This window comes from Podarcis erhardii, assembly GCF_964252035.2.
Source record: "Podarcis erhardii genome assembly, chromosome: 1".
NCBI lineage: Eukaryota > Metazoa > Chordata > Lepidosauria > Squamata > Lacertidae > Podarcis > Podarcis erhardii.
Genome location: NC_138497.1, coordinates 71,876,554 through 71,900,046, shown reverse-complemented (window position 1 = coordinate 71,900,046; position 23,493 = coordinate 71,876,554). Strand labels below are relative to the sequence as shown.

Below are 23,493 nucleotides of genomic sequence, written 5' to 3'. Positions count from 1 at the left end.
CAGCACCTTTCCACTTTGCCTCTGTTAAGAGTTTAAATTACAAACAGATAAGCCTGCCCTGGCTGGCAGAATAAGCCAGTACTTTCATTCTTTAAAATTGCAGAAGCAGCAGGCTAGGAAGCAATAGTTGAGTCAAATCCAAAGGTCTCTATTTTTCTGGCAGCCTGGACTTGAGGGAGCCTTGCTAGCTAGCTTCTACTGAAGACTGGAAAACTGAAGTAGTCGACATTCCTTAGCCAAAAGTCTAGATTATCTATTTATAGGAATTTGAAACTGATATAATACCAAGCCCTAATTCAAGATACAGTAGTAGGAAGGTGAAACAAAGGGCAATATGCACCATGGCATCTTCAGGGAGGAAGACAAAAAAGAACACTGACACCTGGTATAACAAAAGATAAAACTTCCACATTTATATGCATTTCCCACAATTTAACCCTTAACTGTCCAAGCCTCCGTGACAGCATCATGGAATTAAATTCTTATAATCAGTTTCAAAATCAACATCCCTTAAGTTTGTTGCATTCTTTCCCAGAAATTTTACATTTGATCTCTGACACTCTACTTACGATTGAAATTACCAAGGCAAATGGTAAAATTGCAAATTAGGTCTATGGAAGCAGGTTCCTTTCCCCTAGTTGCTCATAACCAGCTTGTACAGAGTAATGTGAAGCAGTCAGGTATACATACTAAGAAGGGCTGTGACAATCTCTTCCATGTTCTCCAGGAAACTGCTGAGATGATGAGTGATGGTGAGTTGAGGAGATGTAATCTGAGCTATTACTGCTGCTGCCTCTGCATGGGTAGCTTGGGAATGGGTATTGTCCGTAAGGATGTCAGCTAAGCATAATATTCCATCAACCTAGGAAGAGGAAAAGGTAACAAAGCTATCCACAGTATGTTTTAACAACAAAAATAAGTGTGACATTTCTTTGGGGAAAGCCTCCTTCCTTCCTGAAAGCATACGAAATGAGAGAAATCTGTCAGAAACAATGTTTTCAACATGAAGAGCACAGCTTGAGAGGGCAAGCGGTATACAATAATTGTGAATAAAAGATCATAACATCACTTTGGCAGAAGGCAAGTACACCAGTCAAATCTCCCATTTATCCCTGTCTCTCAGCACAAACTGCACACAACTAAGACATCATAGGGACCCTGTACAGGTAAGAATCAAGTCTATCCCAACTACTACTCTGAGCTTGCTGCTTAATTGGGGCTGGAAATAGATATATAAGACCAATACTAGCTCATTCTACTTACCCACCCAGTTCTGAGGAAGGCATTCTCTCCACACACAAACCAAACAGAGAAGAGTATTCTTATTTACTAGCAAGAATTTTCCACATCAACCAGCAGCAAGGTTGATAAGGAAGAATCTGGCAAGATCAGGAATGCCCTTCAAGTCCTATTCAGGCATTCAACGCACATAAGGATTGCAGAGATGAGGACCACCCTTCATCACACTATGCCCACTCCTACACCCCACACTGGCCCTTCTTTAACACTGCAGGTTCAGAAACAGTTTATCAAACATGAGGTCTCAGGGCAGGGCTGTCCCAGCCATTAGGACTCACAATTGCATTTCACAGGAACTGCCTATGCATGTTGGCAGGCCGCCCCTCTTCCAAACATGCTTGAGAAGGGTTCTGAATGAAATGGAACAGTGGGTGGGTATATAAGTAAGCAGAGCCCCACTCTCCTGTTTCATGTGCTGAACACCTGAATAGGCCTTCAGTTATACGTTTAACTAAAAATGGATGAGCTCTTCAAAAGGTTGCCATGCAGTAACTTGAAAATACCTGGGATAATTTATCCTTTTTTGAGGATCTCAGATAACTTCTGAGGCCTCTGAAAATATGTACTTATGGTGTCCATCTCCCACATTCTTGGACTTTGCCCCTATAAAAATCTCACCCCACCCTAGGGGCCATTAGAAAACTCCCAGGGTGTGGGAGGGACCTATTCCCCACCCGCCCTTAGCAAGCCATGTGCCCCCTCCCCTTACCCTCAGGGATCCTGCAGGGCTTTCTTCCTGAAGCAAGGTAACAGAGCTGCTTCATGTATTTGAATGAAATCCAATGAGGAGTGAGTGGGAACTTAGTCTTTTGCACTTGAAATTTCACCTCTGCAGTCTTCAACTGCAAACTAATGCCACTCCGTTAAATTTCCCTTGGAATGTGGGGAAGATATCAGTTCAGATTGTATCAATTCAGGTTCTAATCTAATCTAATAGCAGAGAAGAATTTGGGAGATGTCAAAAGCCCATTTCACCTGTGAGGTGGCTTTAACAAGCCCTCAAAAGTTTTGAACTGGCTCAGGAGAACTTCACCTGCATCTCTATTCTCAACACTGATTTCCCCCTCCCCCACCCGCCGCATCTCCATCTTCCTTTGGCACGAAGTTCCATTATGAGCTCTTCATCACACAGCATTCAGTGCGTATGTTCAAAGTGTCTCCTCAGTCCTTGTCAATATTTAATGTTCTGTCATTCATCTCCTTAAATTGTTTGTTTAAAGCTTTTGTTGCTCTCATTTCAGTTATTTATTAATACACAATGCCAAGTTATCTTAATTAAATGTCCCTAGCCGGACATAAATTAAAGCATTCAGTTTCTGCTGTCAATAAGAACATGGTATGAGAAACACTATCAGGCTTATGAAAGGAAGTGTTTTTATCTTGGAGATAGTTATGAATACACAGAAGATAAATATATCACTGGGATATTTATTTTACAGAATACAAATAATGTTCAGCATGGGGTGTTCAGAAATGAAAAAGAAAGGATGTTTCCAGCATTCATTTTTGGAGGGACAAGATTTCAACATCCATCTACTTACCACAAGAGATGTTTCTCTAGTCATGGCAAGACTGGAGGTCAAAGCCAGCCTTTCACATAATTCATTTTGCTCCAATGTATATTTTAAAAATTCCGACATTACAAAATATTGTGTCCTCGCAGGCTGATTTATGATCAGCAAATATACGCGCTTAGATACTATAATCATAAAAAGGGCCTGGTTTTGTCACCTTGGAGTCACCTTTGAAGTGCCAAAACCGATTCTGGGCCTAAAATGGATGCTCAAGGGCAAGTCAATAACTTGTATTTTTAAAAGGGTGCCAAATAAATTGTACTGTTTGTCAATTGGGAAAACTATAGTTGTTGGGTAGCATGCATATTTCATTAATTGTGAATCTCCAGGCCTCGCCACTCATCCCTCGAGACTTGCGCAAGGTTGCTTCCCTCACCAGCACTGCTCCATGCTCTTCTTGCTTTTGCCTTACTAAAATGTGTCCTTTTTCCTTTCCATTTTCAAAACTTTATTATAAAGTTGAAATAACAGTCCAATAAGAACTGTGATAATGACTCTGGCTTTCCAGCTGGAGGATGGAGAAGTGTGTGTATATACTTCCAACTGGAATGTAGCCTACTGTACAAAGGTAAAAGCCATACCTATTGTCCCAGCCACTTTTATCTTGGGGCCCCTCCCCTACCCCTGACATGTGGCCTCCTATGAGGTTTGTCACAAAGGAACATGGCCCTTGGACTGAAAAGGGTTCTCTACTCTGATGTAGACAGTGCTGAGCTAGATGGACAAATGTTGTGCCACAATATAAGGCAACTTCCTTTATTCCTAGGGAAGACATGCCATTGTGGACTAGGACAAAATACAGTTGTAGAACTAGGTCAGCCCTGTATAATTTAAGACCCAACAAACTGTAGATCAGTCCACCAGACATGCCTTGCAGCCCACTAGCAACTTGAGAATCTCCCTACTTTTGTAGTTCTAGGCAGATTGCAAATACAGGAAATCTACTGAAGCCTAGTGGACTACCATACATGCCGTATAGAGACGGATGAGTCAATCTGTTGATGATCTGCGCCACTTTTGCATGCATTCGCCTGTATGTCCATTGTTGCATTTCATTTCTGTGTTAGAATGAACCATTTTATGAATATGTGAACCAAAATGGAGCAGAGACATAAGCAGTGGAGGTGCAGGACTAAACCAAGGCATCTTGCCTCCTGAGGCAGAGCAGCAAACAGCACTTCCTTCAAATCAAGATACCTAGTACAGGTGTGCAGTGACCAGAAGGTTCTGTTCAAACCCCAATTCAGAGTTCAGAAAATAGGCCATCTAAGTTTGAGGCACTTTATACAATTCCTAATTCAGCTCAGGGTCTGTCCAAAGACAATTAATTTCTCTTCTCCCTCCCCTACCCCATTCACTATTGCAAAACCAACTTTTTCCCTTCTGAAGCCCATATATATATATTGCTTTTGACAGAAGTGGATGAAATATGCAGACATGCTAACTCCTTGAGTGGTTAACACCTGCCAAATTAGTTCTATTAGCTTTTGTGCTGGACACTTTAAAAAAGATTCACTTTCTGAGTAAAATTATTCCCTCTGACTACAAGATTGTTCTGTCAAGAAGCGATGGAGCTTCCTCTCCCCTTCTCCACACGCTGGTGTGTTGTGTTGTGTTGTGTTGTGTTGTGTTGTGTTGTGTTGTGTTGTGTTGTGTTGTGGAAACATCTATAACTTTTTAATTTTGGAGCAGAAACAGATGGAATCTGTAGGGGAAGTTTTCCCTTCCAAGAGCATGATTTCTTCCACATTTCAGAAGGATCACTGCAGGGTTTTCCCTGCAAGGGCAACTGTTGCCCTTTTGGTTGGGTAAGAAAGGGGATCATTTAAGTGTTTTGTGAGCAATTAGTCTGAAAATTGCAGACATCGGGGAGCTGCCCCCAGGTAAGGGACCTGCAACTTTCATTCCCTCTAATTACAAACTTGATGTCTCAGACACGGCAGAGCTTTCCCTCTACCTTCTCACTCTGCTGTTTGCTTTCCATTTCCATCCCATCCTACCCTGGTATTATGGAGTTATGATAAGCTTAGAGACATTGTTTTTGCTTTCAGTACATGCTTGTCTACAGTATTTTTCAAAATGTCTGGATTGCCAAAGTGCCACAAAGCACTTCAGGGATCCCTGCTTCAACATGTGCCACTCATACAGAATCCCTGCTTCAACTTGTGCCACTCATACAAATCTCATGTTGCCATTGCTAAGCAAAATGGTAGCCCACTTAGCCTTGATATTTGTGATCTGTTGTGATCCAATGTACATTGTACTCAAGGCTAGCCAAGCTATACTGGCACCTGAGGCAGAGAATCCCACAAGTACCAGTATCCCTCCCTACTTAAATAACTATTAAAATTACTAATAATTTCCTGCCCTTTCACAACACCAAAAACATACTGGGCAACTGCCTCACTCTGCCTAATGGTAGAGATGGTCCTGGCAAGAAGCAACAAATAGCAACAGGGGCCAACACCTCCAAAACCCTCCTGCACTCTTCAGACACAAATTCCTGCCTTTATCTAGTCTGATTGCTCCACCTCAAGATGCAGGTAGTGTCACCATTGCAGGGGCTGGCCCAGCAATAAGAAAAAAGGGGGAAATAGTAGAGAAATGACAGCACGCCCTTAGAACCAAATGGATCAGTGGCTTGTTCAAATCATGGATGAATAAAGTAGTGCAAAGGCTGCCAAGAAACAAATTAGTCTCAGAATAAATGGGTTTATCCTGGATACCCAGGGGATACTGTTGAAGGCTCTGGCTCGCAGGTAAAGAGGCACACTGGAGGAAATAATCATTTAGGATAAATGTCTATGTATTCTATGCCATTAAAAATGAAGACAAGAGAACAGTATCTTTTATGCAGGGGAAACTGATAAAACAACGATTTCACTGATGATGTTTCAGGATTTTATTGCAGTGGCAAAACCCCTTAATACTTGCTAACGTCACCCCTGGGAAGGACAATTTTGTGGGTAGGGGGGCTGGTCATAGCCTAGGAACCCTGACTTGAAACATGCACAATTGCTAATGTTGCTGATAGAGCAATGGCAATTCTTATGGTGCTTATTCGTATGATGTCTTATTGTGATCGAAAACTGCAAGGAAACCTGATCAAGTAACAGAAGAAAATATTGGACCCTTCTCCTCCTCCTCTGTCACACACCCCATTTTCAACTTCTGGGTATGCTATATCGCAAGTTCAAAAAATGGGAAGTCTAATGTGGTATTACATAAGGAGGAGCATTTAAAGCATCACCAGCAACCTTACAACTAGAATACTTCACTACAGACAGAGGAGCTACTAGAATACAGTGAATACCAGAAGCAAGAGGATATATTCCCATTCTGGACACTCCAGGAATTTGAGGATGGAAAACACACCTTTATTCAAGGCTGGCTCTACCATGTACTTCTATCATCCACACAGGGCAACAAGTATTGTACAAATTCTGTGTCCATCTACTGTACCTTTCGCCTCTCTATTATATGGAGAAGACCAACTACACACTCTGAACAGCTACCTCACACAGCACATAGTTAAAGTACGGCTCTCACTCCCACAGGAGGCTGTGATGGCTGCCAATTTTTATGGCTTTAAAAGAGGATTCCATGATTTCATGGAAGATCAGGCTATTGGGGCAGTATGTGTCTAAATACCAGTCACTGGAAACCACAGAAAGAGGGAACGCTCTTGTGTACAAGTCCTGCTTTCAGGTTTTCAGCAGGCATCTGGTCAGCCTCTGTGAGAACAGAATGTTGGACTAGATTGGTCCTTGGCCTGATCCAGGGGGGCACTTCTTATGTTCTTATGCCCATTTTTGCATGTGGCCCCAGGAGGATGCCCAGAAAGTCAGTCTGAAAAAGGTTCCCCATTCCTGTTATACATCAATAGTAAGATTGAAAGATACACCCCTGAACTACAATTTGGACTCATCACAATTTAGAAGTAGCTATGCCCTACTTCCCAGTGTTATAGATATCACTCCTTCACCAATCATTTCAGATACATTTTTTATGTTCTTAGGAGTCTAGTTTATTATAAGATTTAGATCTCTTTATTCAACATTCCTGGCTGTTTTACATATCAGTAAGATATCAACAACACAGCAATCTCTTTCAATCATTCAGGGAGATCTCCTTTGAGGTGACAGATTTGCTGACATGCTGCATTTGGAAATTAGGACTTTGTTTAATAGTAAGAATGGATCTAAGAGAATGGACCTTCACTTGGCTACCTAGCAATAAATCAATGCTTCTGGTCCATCCGTAACAACTTGCTTTAGGATGCTTTCCCTCTTCCTTATTACAATGATGCAATAAACTAAGGTGTACTTTATACTATTTTGGCCTGATCCTGAAGTGTGGGGGGGGGGGGAGGAACTCTACTAGGCCACAACCATTTATAAGTGTCCAATAATAAATTTAAAGAGGACAGGAGAACAATCTAATAAAAGCACTTTAACATCCAAAAAGAAATTGCTGTTCAAAGCATTTATATAATTAGCTTTCACACTGAAAGGAACTTTGGACTGCTGCCCTGCTTTCTGTTTAATTCTGGGGAAGTAATCAGCTAAAATGTCAAGCGTGTCCAGTGCTTTGGCAAGACGAGAGAATGGGTCAGCTGGATAATACAAACAAAAGAACTCTATGAATTCAACAGGACGGTACAGAGACTCTGCATTTGAGGAATATGATGTAGGCAAAAGCCTTGACTGTAATGCTAGTAATGTTGGTGATTGAAAAATACCAAAGGCTTCCAGTTAAGAGGGCCCTCTCTGATGCAGTGGAGTGACAGGTACGAGGTTTGGAATATGATCCAACCCACATCAGTCCTGTGTGACTTTGCCTCCCCAGCATCTCTGACAGAAATGCCCCCTCCCCCCGGTAGCCACCCAACCTACACCAATGTTGCTGCATCTAACTTAGATGAGGATGAGGCCAGGCAGAGTTGATGAGTTCAGGGCTGTTGGCATAGTGAGCCATGCAATGGGATTGTATTGTAAAGAGGACTGATGCACAGTAGGGTGGCATTGAGGTCGGGGCTGCTTGGGCACACCAGCAGAACCAATCTGTCATTCCTACCAGTGTCCCTGTTTATCTGTGACCTAAAAAGGAAGTCCTGGCCCACACCCGCCCAGCTGAGCTTCTGCATTGTCAATTTGAAAACAGGTGTCTGTCTTACATCATTTGCAATGAAGATATATGCAAATATTTTATCTATCCTTGAGCAGGGGTGGAGGAAGGGGGTGCGGTGGGGGCGGACCACCCCAGGTGTTAACACTGAGGGGGGTGACAAAATGCCAGGCGGCACTCACCGCGGGGCCTGCAGCACGCCTAAGCCACACGTCTCTCCTGGAAGTGACATGGTAGCTTGGCCGCCCGCAGGATCTGCGCTGCCCCAAACGGTCCACCTGCCGGCTCCCTCTCAGCTGTAGGGCGGCTAAGTAGGCAGGCAGATTCCTCGGAGGCCCCCTGGAGTATCCTGCCCCAGCTCGCCCTGCCCCATGGCGGCTGACCCCGCCCCTGGGCGCAGGGCACACACGCCGCCCCAGGCGCCCAATTGGCTTGCTCCGCCACTGTGTGTGTGTGTGTGTGTGTGTGTGTGTGTGTGAGAGAGAGAGAGAGAGAGAGAGAGAGAGAGAGAGAGAGAGAGAAAGAGAGAGCGCTTGTGTTCCTTTTTGTTCTCTTCCTTTGGACAAGCCTTCCATTTTTCTGAAGGAAGCCTTTTTGCTTATTATACCTTCCTTAACTCTGCTCATTAACCATGCTGGCATCATCACGGCCTTGGTGGTACCCCTCCTGTTATGTGGTTTATATTCTAGCTGAGAATCTATTGTTTAGATTATGAAAAACCTACACAGAGACTGGAGAGAATTGAATGCCTTTTTACTCATTTCTGAGAAATTTCCTCTTTGGAAACCTACACACAAACTGGAGAGATTTGAATGCCTTTCCACTCAACCCTTTCCACTCAATTTCTGATAAATTTCCTCTTTGGAAGAGGATTAAAATATATTCATGGAGGATAATTCAATCAATGGTAAGTAGAAATGACACCTAATGAAACCTCCAGGTTCAGAGGCATATATTCATCAATAGCAGTTGCTGGAAGGAAAGAGCAGGTACAGTCTTTTGCCTTCATGTACTATGTATCAACTATCCAGAAGCATCTTGCTAGTAACCATAGAACCCTGGATGCTGAACATTTGATCTAGCCTAGCAAAATATACTTTTGCAGAGCTTTGTGTTGTTTTAAAACTTTGCAAATCCTGCTTAACCAAAGTCAACAAATGCACAAGTGCATATACAGAGCCACACTGGTCTTATGTCACTTTCAACTCTCTTGAGAAACCATTGTCTGACAGCCTTGTGGGTGACTGATGTACACTGCATTGTCCTGTATTAATATGACAACTTGCTCACAAATATGTCTAATAGTTAAATCTGTGAGTACCACATTTGGGATCCTACAGACTAGAGGGTGTGAGTCTTTTAAAATAATAAATAAGGCTTTGCTTTATATTCCACGTCTGAATTCAAAACATGATGGTACACCACAAATCAACAGAGGAAGCCGCAATCAGAAAAAAAAACCTGTCAGGTAACCCATAATAATGATGGACCTAAAACCTGGGACTCAACAAAAGTCAAACAGTAGCACTTCCCACGTAGTTCTCATTTTTATTTACCCTGAGGGATGACAGTCAGGTTAGGCTTATGTATAGAGTGGTCCCCTTAAAAATGAATTGTGCTCACTAAAAATATATATTCTGATCTTGTAGTTTTAAATAAATAATGTCACCAACACTCAGTAGCATGAGGCTGTATCATCCAACACCTGGCACTTAAGTCTTTCCAAAGAAGGTTATTATTTCAATGCAGCTGATTGTATTTATTTTGTGAGATTTAACTTTGAAACCCTTTGAGTAAAATACCACATTTCATACTCAATGAGTGCCTTTTGCTGTGTCCCTTGTCAAGAATGGGAAGAGGGGGGAAATACACACTCAAACTAACAGAGGACTCTCTTGGCAAATTATGATTAATGAGAATAGAGAGGAAAACAACTATGCTACAACTGAAGAAGAAAACATGAATGATCAACAGGTGAAAAAGTGTTCCCATTTGGCACCTGGGGAAAGCAACTACATTTTCTCCAGAAACCCAGAACATAACTTCATCCTTCAGAAACCCAGAACATAACGGCATTCCAGATTTTGAGAGTAAAGGTATTCAATTTACGTTTAGATCTGTAGCACATAATTTGACCTCTGTGAATTGTTTTCATGTACGCTGACCTGTGACAGGTGCTTCCCCAGTTGTGGGCTGCCCTATACAGTGAGGTGTGACTGTGTCCTCATTATTAACTTTCAGAAGAGAGTTAAAAACTCTGTGAGGCATTTGATGGCAGAAATATACTATCCCTGGCAATCTGAAAATTATGAGGATATTATGGATGTCCCTTCCTTCTCTTCCCTCCCAACTGCAGTCAAGTAAGTGGGTGGGATGGAGAGGGAGTTGGACAAATTGTGTGCAGTTGTATGGCTAGAGAAGGGAAAAGTGAAATTCTTCTCTGGCTCAGATTTTAAAATGAGTCAGGGGAGAATGTGGAGGTTGCCATGTTTACCATATATTGAGCTGAACATTATGAGCCTCCAAGTCTTGTATTTCCAAGCCAGGAAATATGAGCCCCAACAATCTCTCAAAAGGGAGAGACATAAGGAGCTAACTCAACTTTAAACCAGGCAGTCGTAACACACTCAAAGAATCATGGAAACTGTAGTTTGTTTAAAGTGCTAGAAATTATAGTTCTGTGAATGGGAAAATACAGTTTTTTGGGGAAATCACATGCTTTGGATGTACCTCAAATATATGGTGTGATTCTGCACAAAGACTCTAGTTCTACATTGGTACAGTTTTCGTGCTTAATTGGGGGGGGGGGGTTATGCCACAGCATGCAATGGTTAAAGAGAGGTTGCTTATTTGTTTATTTTTCACCTGTGTCACTTTTCAGTTATCAACTGCATCTCTTGACCATTATCCTACAAATACATGCATTGATCTCTGGATATATATCCTTAACCCTCAACAACTCTCAGTCTAGTCTAGTTGAAGGAATTCAATACCCAAACATCAATTAGGCAGGGTAACAAAGTATTTGATAAGAATTAGTTTCAAAAGAAAACTACCTAAAGTAATTTAGGAAAACATTTAATACAGTATACTAGACTGTATTCCTGCAACACTTAAATGGCTTGGGTATACTGGCCTATAGGAACAAATAAGTCAGGCCTAGCATAAAGCAACTCCGTAACAGTCAAAGTCAGGCAGCACAACTCTGTGTAGGCCTATATATATATGCATGAAGAATAGCTGTTGAAGTCCACATATCCACTGGATGTCACTGTTACACAGTCCTGTAATTTGGATGCTACAAGAAATAATTGGCAGGCACAAGAATCTGAATTTTAAGTTGAGGTTTTTCTACTGAATTTTCAGTCACTGTTCTGAGAGCTTCATTTCATGGCCCCATCTATTAGCAAGAGTTCCTTGAATGGAATTAAGGGCATTGTGAAATTTGTCACAGAGATTTGGTTTGCAGCTTTTAGCCTCCTCTGTTCATCTTCCTCCTCCTCCTCCCAGATGCTGTAATGAGAGGGTGAAAATTATTGGATATACTCGCAGTTACCCCAGATGCCATCTTACTAGGCATTCTTCAGAGACTCCAGATAAGACAGCCTCTCTCATGGACTGAGACATGTGGAAATGTATTTTACAAATGCTTTGACCTCCCTGAATGGATTTAACATAAAATCCTTAGAGCCATTTTGGATGTCCCATTGGTTCTCTTTGGTTCTGAAATAGGAATGCTTCCTGTAGTTATGGGAGACCAGTATTTTACTTGAATCAGTGAACTAGAAGAGAGGTGGCCAACATGGTACTCCACAGATGTTGCCAGTCCCCATCAGCCACAACCAGCATGACCAAGGCTGATAAGACATTGGCTGCTCCTGGGCAAGAATTCTAAACATGAAAGTTTCTGCCCCATGTAAATATGATAGAAATACATCAGAAACAGAGAAACTGCCTAATCTCTGTCTAAAAGCAGTATTCTCTGTCTACTGAGGTAGAGGCCTCCTGGCTTTGTAAAACTGTTGCTCTTGTGTCTTGTGGTCTAAACAAATTTTCTACATATTAATACTGAGGAAGGGAGGTGATGTGTGTACATGTCTTAACTTTCTTTCAAATTGACTTTTGGTTTTGAAAGTGTGGGGAGGGTGATGTGTAACAAGAGGGCAGTTAAAATTCCCCAAAGATTTCAGATCTTCCCTTACATTGACAGTGGCAGCATCCTTTATTTCTTACAATACTTTAACAACAACACCACCACCACATGGGGGTTGCTATCTTTCCCCATAGAGGCCACCTCAGAATTAGGCTACATCACAATGTAGCAGCATTCCAGCAACATTATGGGGCAGGGGATGGTGGCTGCAGGCCTGTAGCTACCAGCACAGGAACCTGCCTTATACTGAGTCAGACTACTGGCAGTGGTTCTCTGGGATTTCAGAAGGAGTTTTTCCCAGCCCTACCTGGAGATTCTGGAAATTGAACCTGGGTCCTTCTGTATGCCAAGCAGATTGATGGTCTACCACTGAGTTCTGCCGTCGCCTTTCGCAAGCATCAGTGACTGCGTGTAGAATATGCACAGAAGCAAATCATATGAGAGAAGATCATGCGTGACCAAACTCAAGAAAGGGGATACATTTGTGTAAGCTGTTAGGTTTCAGTTGCCCCTCTGTGGCTGAAGATTTTTCTGATAAATCACCAAGTCAGCAGTATGCTTTGTAGTGAGAGACAAAGCCAGCATGTCAGCAAGTCTACTTCATTATAGTAGTGTGTTTGGCTCCAGTACAGAATATGCTTTGGCAAGGATATTTTGTGCCAACTGAGACTGCTTTTTCTTTATGAACTATTTCAATCAGTCCTGAAACACGACGACTGCTATTGGCCTGTGCCTCTAAATGTGGAGAAGCCAATTCATAAGCCTTCACAAACTCTGCATACCTTCCTCGTAACCCTGTGTGCAAATGCGTGCACCATTCTTGGGTGCTGCTTAAACCAGTAAGGCACCTTTGCTAATACACTCACTGCAGCCCTTTTTGCTGCTTAGTTAGGCACATCCTGATGTTAAAAGAATGCACACCTGGCAGGGATAGCTGGCTCGGCCCACTCACCATATATGCATTCTGTCTCATGCGTGTAACACGTAGGGTGGAAATCACCTAACAAACCCGGTCAGTAGAAGCACTATGCAAGCACTATGCTTGCTCAATGGAGCTTTCCACCCTCCTTTTTCTCTGCACCCCTTAAACTGGCTTAGGGGGAAAGCCCCCAGAATGATGCATGGAGAGGAGAGGGCAGGTGGTTCCAGCTGGTAAGCTGATAATTCTCATGCAGATGCAATGTTTGCAATAGCATGAGGCTGAAGTTCATCTACTACTTGCACACACAACTGGCCACTCTGGTTTTGCAGAGCTCCCAGTTTCATGGAGAGCTGCGTTGTGCACATAAGAAAGTTGCAGACATGCAATGGAGTGTATTGCAAGGGGTGATGCTTGCCATAATGCAGCAAGCCCTACCCCCCCCATGCCCACATATATGAAGAGGGTGCCAGTTAGGGTCATGTGTGATGTTGGGGAAGCAGGACTGGGTGTGTGTGTGTAGTGCTTAGCTTTATCTTGGATACATGTTAAGTTTAAGTCATAGTGGGTGCTGCTGTGGGTTAAACCACAGAGCCTAGGACTTGCCGATCAGAAGGTCAGCGGTTTGAATCCCTGCGACGGGGTGAGCTCCTGTTGCTCGGTCCCAGCTCCTGCCAACCTAGCAGTTCGAAAGCACGTCAAAGTGCAAGTAGATAAATAGGTACTACTCCAGCAGGAAGGTAAACAGCATTTCCATGCGCTGCTCTGGTTTGCCAGAAGCTGCTTAGTCATGCTGGCCACATGACCTCGGCCAATAAAGCGAGATGAGCTTTATGGCCCCAGAGTCAGTCACGACTGGACCTAATGGTCAGGGGTCCCTTTACCTTTATGGATCTTTTAAGTCAGCCAAAGTTTTTTTGGTCAAGAGTGTTTTGTGTTCCAGGTTGTGGTGACTTCCAGAAGACTTTGGAAGGCTGATCCACATAGTAATCTCAGGGTGGCTGCTCTTTGCTTTAAAATACAGTACCTCGGAAGTCAAACGGAATCCGTTCCGAAAGTCCATTCAACTTCCAAAACGTTCGGAAACCAAAGCGCGGCTTCTGAATGGCTGCAGGAAGCTCCTGCAGCCAATTGGAAGCCACAGAAGCCCTGTTGGACGCTCAGGTTCCAAAGAACATCATAAACCAGAACACTAACTTCTGGGTTTATGGCGTTCAGGAGCCAAAATGTTCAACTCACAAGGCGTTTGGGATCCAAGGTACAACTGTAATGATATTATTTCAGCTCACTTATTAGAGCTGAAATCTTTCAAGCAGTTGAAGGCCATCTGGAGTGTTTTAGGGGGCCATGTTAGTGCTGTTCCACATGCAGAGAGAAAGAACCATGAGCCAAACAGCATGTGTATCTGTGGAGGATTCTTCAGTACATCTGTGGAAAACTTTGCTGGTGTAGATGTCCTATGGGTATGTTGGGGACAGGTGTGACTCTGCAGGATCCCAAGCTCCCTTGTTCATTAGACATGTGGACAAAAATTGCCCCACACTATGTCTGCTCTGGGTCCAGCATTGAGTCAACAGGAAACAAAAAGAAAAATTCTGCCCCCACATCTCCTGCCCTGGCCACAGCAGAGCCATGGATATGGTGGTTACATTGCTACAAAATCTCTCTCCTTACCACCTTATACCAATGACAGGAGTGTTCTGCCTATGATACATTCCCCCCCCCCTTCTTTTTTAGGGTGGCAGGATATAAATATAATAATAAAAATTGTAATTGTTTTGCTGATTTCTCTTAGTTGTGAGGAATATTCTTAGGGTTATACATATTTTTATTATGAAAAATGTAACAATTCAAACTGAGAGATGTCCTGTTGAGCTGGGTCTCTCACCTAACTGGCACTAAGAAAAAGAAATGAATAGAATATTTTTAAAAATAAAAAAGATATATTTTCCTTCTTATCTTATTCTCTCTGAGCTTCCAGCACGGTCTGTCTGAAGGGGGAAGGCAGCATTTAAGCCTTACTTTTCTAAATCTCATCACGGATTTTCATTAAGTACTGCCTGAGTTTAAAAGCTGAGCAAGCTTTTCCTCTCTCTTCAGAAAAGTCAGCTTGCTTGCCAGGTGGGTTTCCCTGAGCTATAATAAAACAAAGTTAGCATTAGTCACATTGGAGATGATTTCTCACATGCTGATTGCGGACCTGGTTATTGCCTCCACTTACAAATCCCTAAATAACATCAAAAGCATCATCAGGTGACCGTAGACTATTTTTCATTCACAATAGTCAGTTCTCATTCTCTTGTAATGGTGGGCTTTTCAGCCATAAATCTAGTACTAATTCCAATTCTTCAAAATGAAATATTTAGCTGATGTCTAAATGCTAAAGTCTTTCATATAGTACCAGTGGATTTTGGATTCCTTCCCTTCACCATCACCGAAATACAGTTTCCCAAACAGGATTTAGGGAAAACACAGTTCCGCAAAAGGTCACTCCTTAAGACTTTGTTTCTATTCTCTTAAACACAATAGTTCATGTTAGAGTTTGTCCCTTCCGCATAGGAACTTCCCGTTGGACTCCAAAAGAACCCCCTGCCCAAAAGTAGATCCAGGTCAGGAAAACTTTATTTGTACCTCATTCTTCAAAAAGATTACCGCTTTCCAGCAAATTTCCATGTCAGAAACTTGTATTTGAGTTGCAGTAGACCTGGTTTTGATCTTAACAGGCTACCTGTTGCACAGTGAATGTAGCCCTTGAGCAACACGATTCAGTCAGGGGCCAACCTTGGTAATATGGCACCCTGAAAAAGGACAAAATTTGGTCCCCACCCCCACCCCATGTCTTATTTTCACACTGATTCCTTTTGGTACAGTTGCTTTTATATGGATCTTCTCAGTAGGTGCCTGTATAAATTTAGGTATTATTAGTAGTTGTAGTAGTAGTAATATTTTGTGTCCCCTCAGCTCGGCGACCTGTGTAGAAGAACTGTCAGCACTGCCCAAAATCGGGTGCTGATTCAGGCCCTGTGAAGAGAATGCTTGGTTTAGATTCAGTAGACAAAGTTAAATAGTACACTCCGTTATCTCTTGCTCTCTTTTACTGGTGGTTGATAGATGAGATTTAGAGAATGTGATCTTTTCAAATGGATTGAGTCCAACAGATGCACAAGCCACCAGGCTAGCAAGTAAATGCCTCAAACAAGTTCAAGTTCACCTTGGAGGTGGTACTGAAGCCTTTGGATGCTTAAGGATCTCGACATAGCCTTTCCTTTTAGAACAGAAACATAATAAAGAGCAGCAATGGTCTTGGAGCCTCACCAGGCCTCCACCTCTGCAGACTACACCTTCAGTAGCACTTTAACCAAAACTCGTATCAAAATACTGCAATTGCAAATAATACAAGCTCTGTAGTTTGGTCAATTTAGATATTATTCCAGACCTTTATGTACCCTTGTAAATCTGTAGTGCTTTTTTGAACTCTGCTGTGTGTTCATACCGGTGATTTACATTGAGGCCACGCAAATTGTGCTGGAGCCCCAAAGCAAGAGCTCACATACACTTTGATCCTCCCCAATACTTGCAGCTCACAGTGGCTTGGCAAGTAAGCCAGGGTTTAGCTTAGAATGGCATTCCTCAGGAGCCTAAACATTCATTCTGAACCACTACTGTGGCACAGCATTATGTGCAAATGCAGCCTCTGTGTGCAGGTGGATTTGCTTTCAGGGCTCCTGGCTGCACATTTAGTTCTGCACCTTGAAAATCTTTGATGGTTTTATCAAGTCTGCTATGTGTTCTTCTTGGAAGCTCTCATTGTGCCTGGTATTTCAATGTTTAACCATGACCTTTGCATTTTTTTGATGACATTTTCCTCACCAAACCATCTCTGGTAAATTCACTTAAGCCCATATATTTGTTTTATTTAATATATTTATGGACACAGAATTAACCTGTGCTTCCATGGACAGCTATGAGTCCAAAATGACCCTAAGGCTGTGCCCCTGGTCCTTCAGGGGCACAATTGCCCCATTCAGGACCAGGGAGTCCCCCACACCTGCCTGCCCCCTGTCCCACCCAAAATAGTACTTCTGTTTTGTCAGGATTCATCCTCAATCCATTAACTGCCATCCATCTTCCAACCACCTCCAGACACTCACACAGGACATTCACCGCCCTCACTGGTTCTGATTTAATGTGCCAAAACACAGCATATTTCCCACTACTAGTTAATTGAAGAAGCCTCTGGGGCCTTTAACATTATCTGATTGTGCCACATCATCCAGTTCTGAAACAAACAGCTTTCAGAAGGAACAAAAACCATAGCCATCATCCTCAAATCTTAAATGCCTCAATATGTTTTGGTCATTTGGGATCCTTCAGTCCCACTCTTTATTTGCAGTTATCATCCACGTAATACTGAACAAAGGAGACTGTGAGATTCGTTCACCAGCTGTAGATGGTAATCAGTGTCTGATGATCAACTAAGATGGCCCAGGCTTGGTTAATGATACCACCATGAAAGAAAATAATGACCTTAGTTGTAATTTAATGGCTGTTATGTCACCTCTTACTGTTATTTATAACAGCCCCAGCTTGAATATTTGATAGTGAGGAAGATCTTCAGTAATTCTATATGCAGTTATGTATAATGACTAATGATCATCAGTACCAACTGTTCAAGCCAAAAAAACCCAGTCAGAGGTGACATTTTACCAAACACACAGAATTTTAAAGAATCATCTATTGATATCTCTTTTGTCTTCAATATTTTGTATGGGTGGAAATGTTCAATATACTTGGTACAGGAGCAAATGAATTCTGTCTTTCTGACAGCCTTGTGGGAATGCAAAGAAAGAGAAATTGATTTTCCTAGTCCAGCTTTATATACCATTTTCCTGCTATAAAGAGAAGTTTCTTTATTAAGAAGGTTTGTCAGAATAATTCTTATGGCTTTTAGCTCTCTAACCATCACTGCATACTTCTTCCATCTTAAACCACAACCAGAATTTTAAACTGGGAAATATCAAACTACTGGAGCAAATTGCCTCAACTTTTGATATTTTAAACAGAAATGGTATTTAGCAACTTGGGATATTTTATGTATTTAAAACTGGCTTTTATTTATCCTGAGCATTAAATGGCAGTTACAAAACTTCACAATATAAAAAAAACTTCTGTGCCCTATACTCAAGCTGTGTACTTGGGACAGTTTACTCTGCATCCAATGTTCTCCCACTGCTATTTTTTGAGGCTGCATGCACAAGACATTAGTCAACATCAATCCAGAAGTTTCTTGAGATATGCTGCTGTTCCTTGCATTTTTTCTCAAAGCAACTTCAATCCAAGTAGAAGTCTTAAGCCACATTCACCTAGTGAAGCTAGGCGTGTATATCTGAGTGTGTATATCGCTGGATTATCACCTTGTCATGGTGAGTGGACTTGCACGTTCCTATGACACTTGTGAGTCAAGCCATTGGGAGTCTCGTAATCCCAGCAGGGTCACTCAAGGTGGTGAGGTCAAAGGGGAGGAGCTAGACAAAGAATGACCCAAAAAGTCCTCAACAGCAGAACAAGTGGAAGATAACAAGCAGTATGTTACAATGGCTGTGAAGGCAGAAGAAGGCTGCAGCAGATAAGAATCTACTGGTCGTCGTGAAATAGAGCCTTACTGCAAAGCCTGTGTGTTGGTCAGTGTGCACTGATCTACACACATAAAACAAATTCATGTACAGGCATCTTCCAAAGAAGAAGAAAGAAGTAGTATCTGAAACAGCCATTGAACATGCACATTGAGCACAAATCTGCAGCTGGCATCTTTATAAACAGGAGTTCCAGGGGCATGCTGCAGAGGTGGGGAAACTAAACAGGTAATGTGCATCAGGTGAAGACACCCCCCTCCCCTCTCTAATGTGTACAGCAATGAACAAAGCACAGTGGTGGGAAATAACTTCAGTGTGTTTTATGCTGCTACTGTGTATATAGCCACTGAACGCAGTGGGATATGCATAGGATTGCTCACACAAAACCACCCACCCACATTTTTGGTTTTATCACAAAAATCCACTCACAATTCATTAATCCCTGCCTTCTCAAGAGCAATCCGTTCCCAGCTCCTCCAACCAGAAGTGCGCCCAACCAGATTTTTTTTTTACTCTTGGCCTCCCATCCAAAATGTCTCTCCTCCTGAAAATCATTGTCATAATGCCCTCAGAAACTATTCCTACACTTAATCCATTTAAAACAAACAATGGACAGTTCCCTCCCATAATAAACTGTTTCCTACCACCCCAAAATGGCTGCACAACCTAAGAAGATTCACAGCATAAATAATTTGGCGTTCCTCTTCTCTAATCGCAGTCTGTATTAATGAACCTAGATCTGAACAGATGCAAGAGCAAATAATGCCATTATCAGCCTTTCTGCAGCACACACACAATCTCTCCTATCCATTTCTATACAAATCAATGGGTTCTAGCTATCTGGCTCTTCATGACATTTCAAAACAAATATGTTTTGTTCAACGGCAATCCCTGCATGGCTAGCTGAATAATGATTTCCACGGTGGCAGGCTGCAGATTCTTTAATTATTGAAAAGACCATGGTCAGGGGTCAGGGCGATGGGAATTGTAGCCCCAGCAACATCTGTAGGGCGCCATGTTGGCCCTCCCTGTTTGAATGCATTGTCTCCTGTCCTATAAAGTATAGCTGCTAATTTATATTGCAGCAACTGGTATTCATTACTGGCTTGGTACTGCATTCCTCTTAAACTAATTAGATATTATTTCTGACTTAAGAAATTGTCAGTTAAGCCCTACTGGCACCATCCAGGCTCTGTCATGGGTCTATAATTCTCTGGAGAGTTGCCCTAATTTTAGTAATAGGCTTATTGCTTATCTTGATCCCACCTGTCAAAGAGTATTAGAAGACTACATCCTTTATTCAGAAATAGCTGCTTTCTTAGAATATGAAAAGGCACGGGACAGGATTCTGTGTGGTAATCAGTTCTTAGCTAATCAATTTAGGGCTGCCTCTGGTGCTCTCCAGTTCAGCACTAAGCTAGAAAACAGGGCAACTTTGCCCAACAGCAATGCAGACATTTGTGGCTTGCTATTCACACACAGGGCTGGGACGCGGGTGGCGCTGTGAGTTAAACCATAGAGCCTAGGACTTGCCGATCAGAAGGTCGGCAGTTCGAATCCCCGCGACAGGGTGAGCTCCCGTTGCTTGGTCCCTGCTCCTGCCAACCTAGCAGTTTGAAAGCACGTCAAAGTGCAAGTAGATAAATAGGTACCGCTCCGGCGGGAAGGTAAACAGCATTTCCGTGTGCTGCTCTGGTTTTCCAGAAGTGGCTTAGTCATGCTGGCCACATGACCCGGAAGCTGTACGCTGGCTCCCTCGGCCAATAAAGCAAGATGAGCGCTGCAACCCCAATAAAGCAAGATGAGCGCTGCTGGTCGTTGACCAGAAACAGTCTTGAGGTCAGGCTCCTGTTAAACCATGTTTTGGGCACAAACTACATGTAGTGTTAACTACTGTATTTGGTATGCCCAGGTTCTCCCAATAACGGTGAAATCCTGAAGAAGAGCCGGAGAATTAAGAGGTCACTCTCCTGCCATTCTTCCAATTTAAGTTTCTGCTCAAGAGCTAACATCCAGTGATGAATACAGGACCAGCATGAGTCCACATTGCCAGCTTTCCAGGCTCAGTGCTGGGCTGTCCCGGGAAATTATGCCTGCTATTCCTAGGACAAATCTCACATTTTCATTATGGCCCACAGTGCCCAATTTGCACTGCAGGGAGTTGCAGTCTAGTTACTATCTATTACCTACAGACCAAACTCTTTCTTTCTGTTACATTTGTGCTTATTGTTAGCATATTTTCAAAGAACATTTGGAAGTTCCTCCTTGAACAGAGCATCTGAATCATAGAGGGGACACCAACAAAAAATGTTTTGACCAAACTAGTGACATTTGTCAGTCAGAGATGGGGAGGATAAGGTCTGTTAAAGTTCTCGAGGGGTGTGTGCTGACACTCCTTTTAATTTCTCTTGCTACAGGAAGTTCACGAACACTATATTTACAATAAAAAGCCCACAAAATCTTTCATTATTGGAAGCATTTCTGTTGGCTCAAGCACATTGGTGTTCTTCCACTTGAGGAACTTGCACAGGATGTTTCTGTTATCTGTTGAAATTGTAATCTCTTCAGGGAGTGTGCCACACCAAGTTTCCACAGCACAGCACTAAATATTCCATTAAGTGATGCAGCCTGTTTTATCATTTTGAATGGACTTGTAGAAACATTAGTGGCTTAGAAAACCAAAAAGGTCATTTTGACCAGTGTGAGCTTAATTTCATTGCTTTGTCCCCAACTCTAATTTCACAAATCTGTTTGCCATTTAAAGTGATGTTTCTGAAGTCTAATGCACCATTAGGTTTCATATAATGTACTGGGGAACAAATTAACACAGCATAATTATACAAAGGAAAGATACAACAGCAGCCTTTTTAAAAAGTAGGAAGGGAGGTGGCTGCTAATCTCTTCCTGAAAGATGGTCACTTGTATTCAGTTTATGCCTCTGAGAATTTTCACAAGGTTGTTCTACAATGAGTGAAAATAGCAGGCAAAAGTGCATTGTATTAGGGGAAACTGCTGTGTGAGAATATGCATATTAACAGAATTTGACACTAAAATACTGGTAAATGTTCATGATGACTTTAAAAAACAACAACAACCCACAAACTGATCTGGAATTGAGGAGAAATGAACTTAAGACCTGAAAAAATGAGAAATGGAGAGAAAGCAAAATTGACATATCCCCTAATACAACACAAGACACCATGCCTCTCTTCACCATTTGTATATTTTAACTTTTTGTCTCCTTTATGACATTGCACTTAGATGTGATTCTGCACAAAGCAGACACACAACACCCCTGTTCTCCCATTTCCTTTTTTGAAAAAGAACAAGTTTGTGGAATAGGGGAAAGGGTTGTTCTGCCATTATTGCTGCAGAGAGAAAGCGAGGTAGCACCAAAGGTTCATATTGGTTCACCTCGAACAACCTTTGCTGTATGCAAGAATGCAGAAACTACAGCCAACCAATTGCAAAAGCACTGATAGAAACCACCTACATGGTTAACACAAGATGCATCTCCATAGGATTCGTGCCACAGGTACCTGCCAACAGTATCCCCAGTATTGATAATCTGCTTTTCCAGGGAAATGCTGCTCAAGAAGATCTTATAAATTCCTTTCATTTAAAAATATCACCATCCTAAGCTTATTACAAATGTAGCAGAGAAAGACTTGGGATCTCTTTGCATGAACCCAGCTACAATATGAAAGAAAGAAAAAATATATTCATGGACAATTGGCTTACAGTTCTCACTTACACTGCAGATGTCCCACCATTATTTGCTTCCCTTCAGGACACTCAATTACAAGACATGTCATTGTTAAGTACAAATGAAATCATTTATCATTAAGCTGAAGAGGCGCATTATTCAAACGTGCAAGATGTGCTTTATGAAATGCGATGTATGAGGTCATGATTTAGTGACTGTAATAGTGCTCATTTTCCCAAGTTTAAAAATGGGAAGGGAGGCTATGAGCAATTCAAATCGTAAGTGGTGGCATTTTCATGTTTACTGCAAGGGTTTGACGAATAGCTACCTTTGAGAGTTAAAATTAGCCTGAGTAGTACATTGCTGAAAACCTCTTTCAGATCTTCAGCTGTTATATTTGTCTCGGAACCAGTGCTAATTTACCCCTTATGTGTCACCATCCCTGAAGTGTTGACAGGAAAAATGACTCGAATCTATTCAGAACTCTCCACATTTCAGTGAATTGGGGGAGGTACTGGACAGAGCACAAATTTATAAACCAAGTCATATAACCAATTCAGAAAGAATTGCTTCATGTACTTCTTTCCAGGCAACTCTATATTTACTTTCCCTATGCAAAACTGTATATACTTAGGGTGGAATTCAGCGTTGCACTAATGCGATTGTCACACAAGCATAAACATTTCTGCTTGCCAAATAGAGCAATATCTTCTCTGCTCCTTCTACTGGTTCTCCTGACCCTGCTAAGTATTCATAGCAATTTTCATACATTGTGAGAGCCAGCATATGGAGTGGTTAGAACAGCAATGGAGAACGTCCAGCCTGCTAGGTCTCGCCTGTCACTGACAGTGTTAGAAACTCAGATATATAAACTAGGTGCCACGGGGCTCCTTAAACCAGGGTTACAATCACCAAAACGGAATGTCTAGTTGTCCTTTTGGGGCCAGACAGCTCAAAAGTCATATTTTTCAATACATATTTTTCTTCCTGAAATTCATTCTGATTGTGCAGATAATATATCGCAGATAGTGTGTGGAATCAAGCAAGATCCAAGGATTCCCAGGCATGCACCTCCAAACGGT

At 42.2% G+C, this 23,493-nt stretch overlaps 2 protein-coding genes across 4 annotated transcripts in view; one reads left to right on the top strand and one right to left on the bottom strand.

The window, feature by feature from the left end:
- Positions 1 to 23,493, top strand: part of PSMA1 (proteasome 20S subunit alpha 1) — a 395,619-nt gene that overhangs the window by 135,765 nt on the left and 236,361 nt on the right. The window lies entirely within an intron of this gene.
- INSC (INSC spindle orientation adaptor protein) overlaps positions 1 to 23,493 on the bottom strand; it is a 132,579-nt gene that overhangs the window by 23,352 nt on the left and 85,734 nt on the right. For all 3 annotated transcript variants that reach the window (XM_081841283.1, XM_081841282.1, XM_081841281.1), the window contains one exon: positions 691 to 862. In XM_081841283.1, the coding sequence (XP_081697409.1) occupies positions 691 to 862 (172 nt within the window). The remainder of the gene's footprint in view (positions 1 to 690; positions 863 to 23,493) is intronic.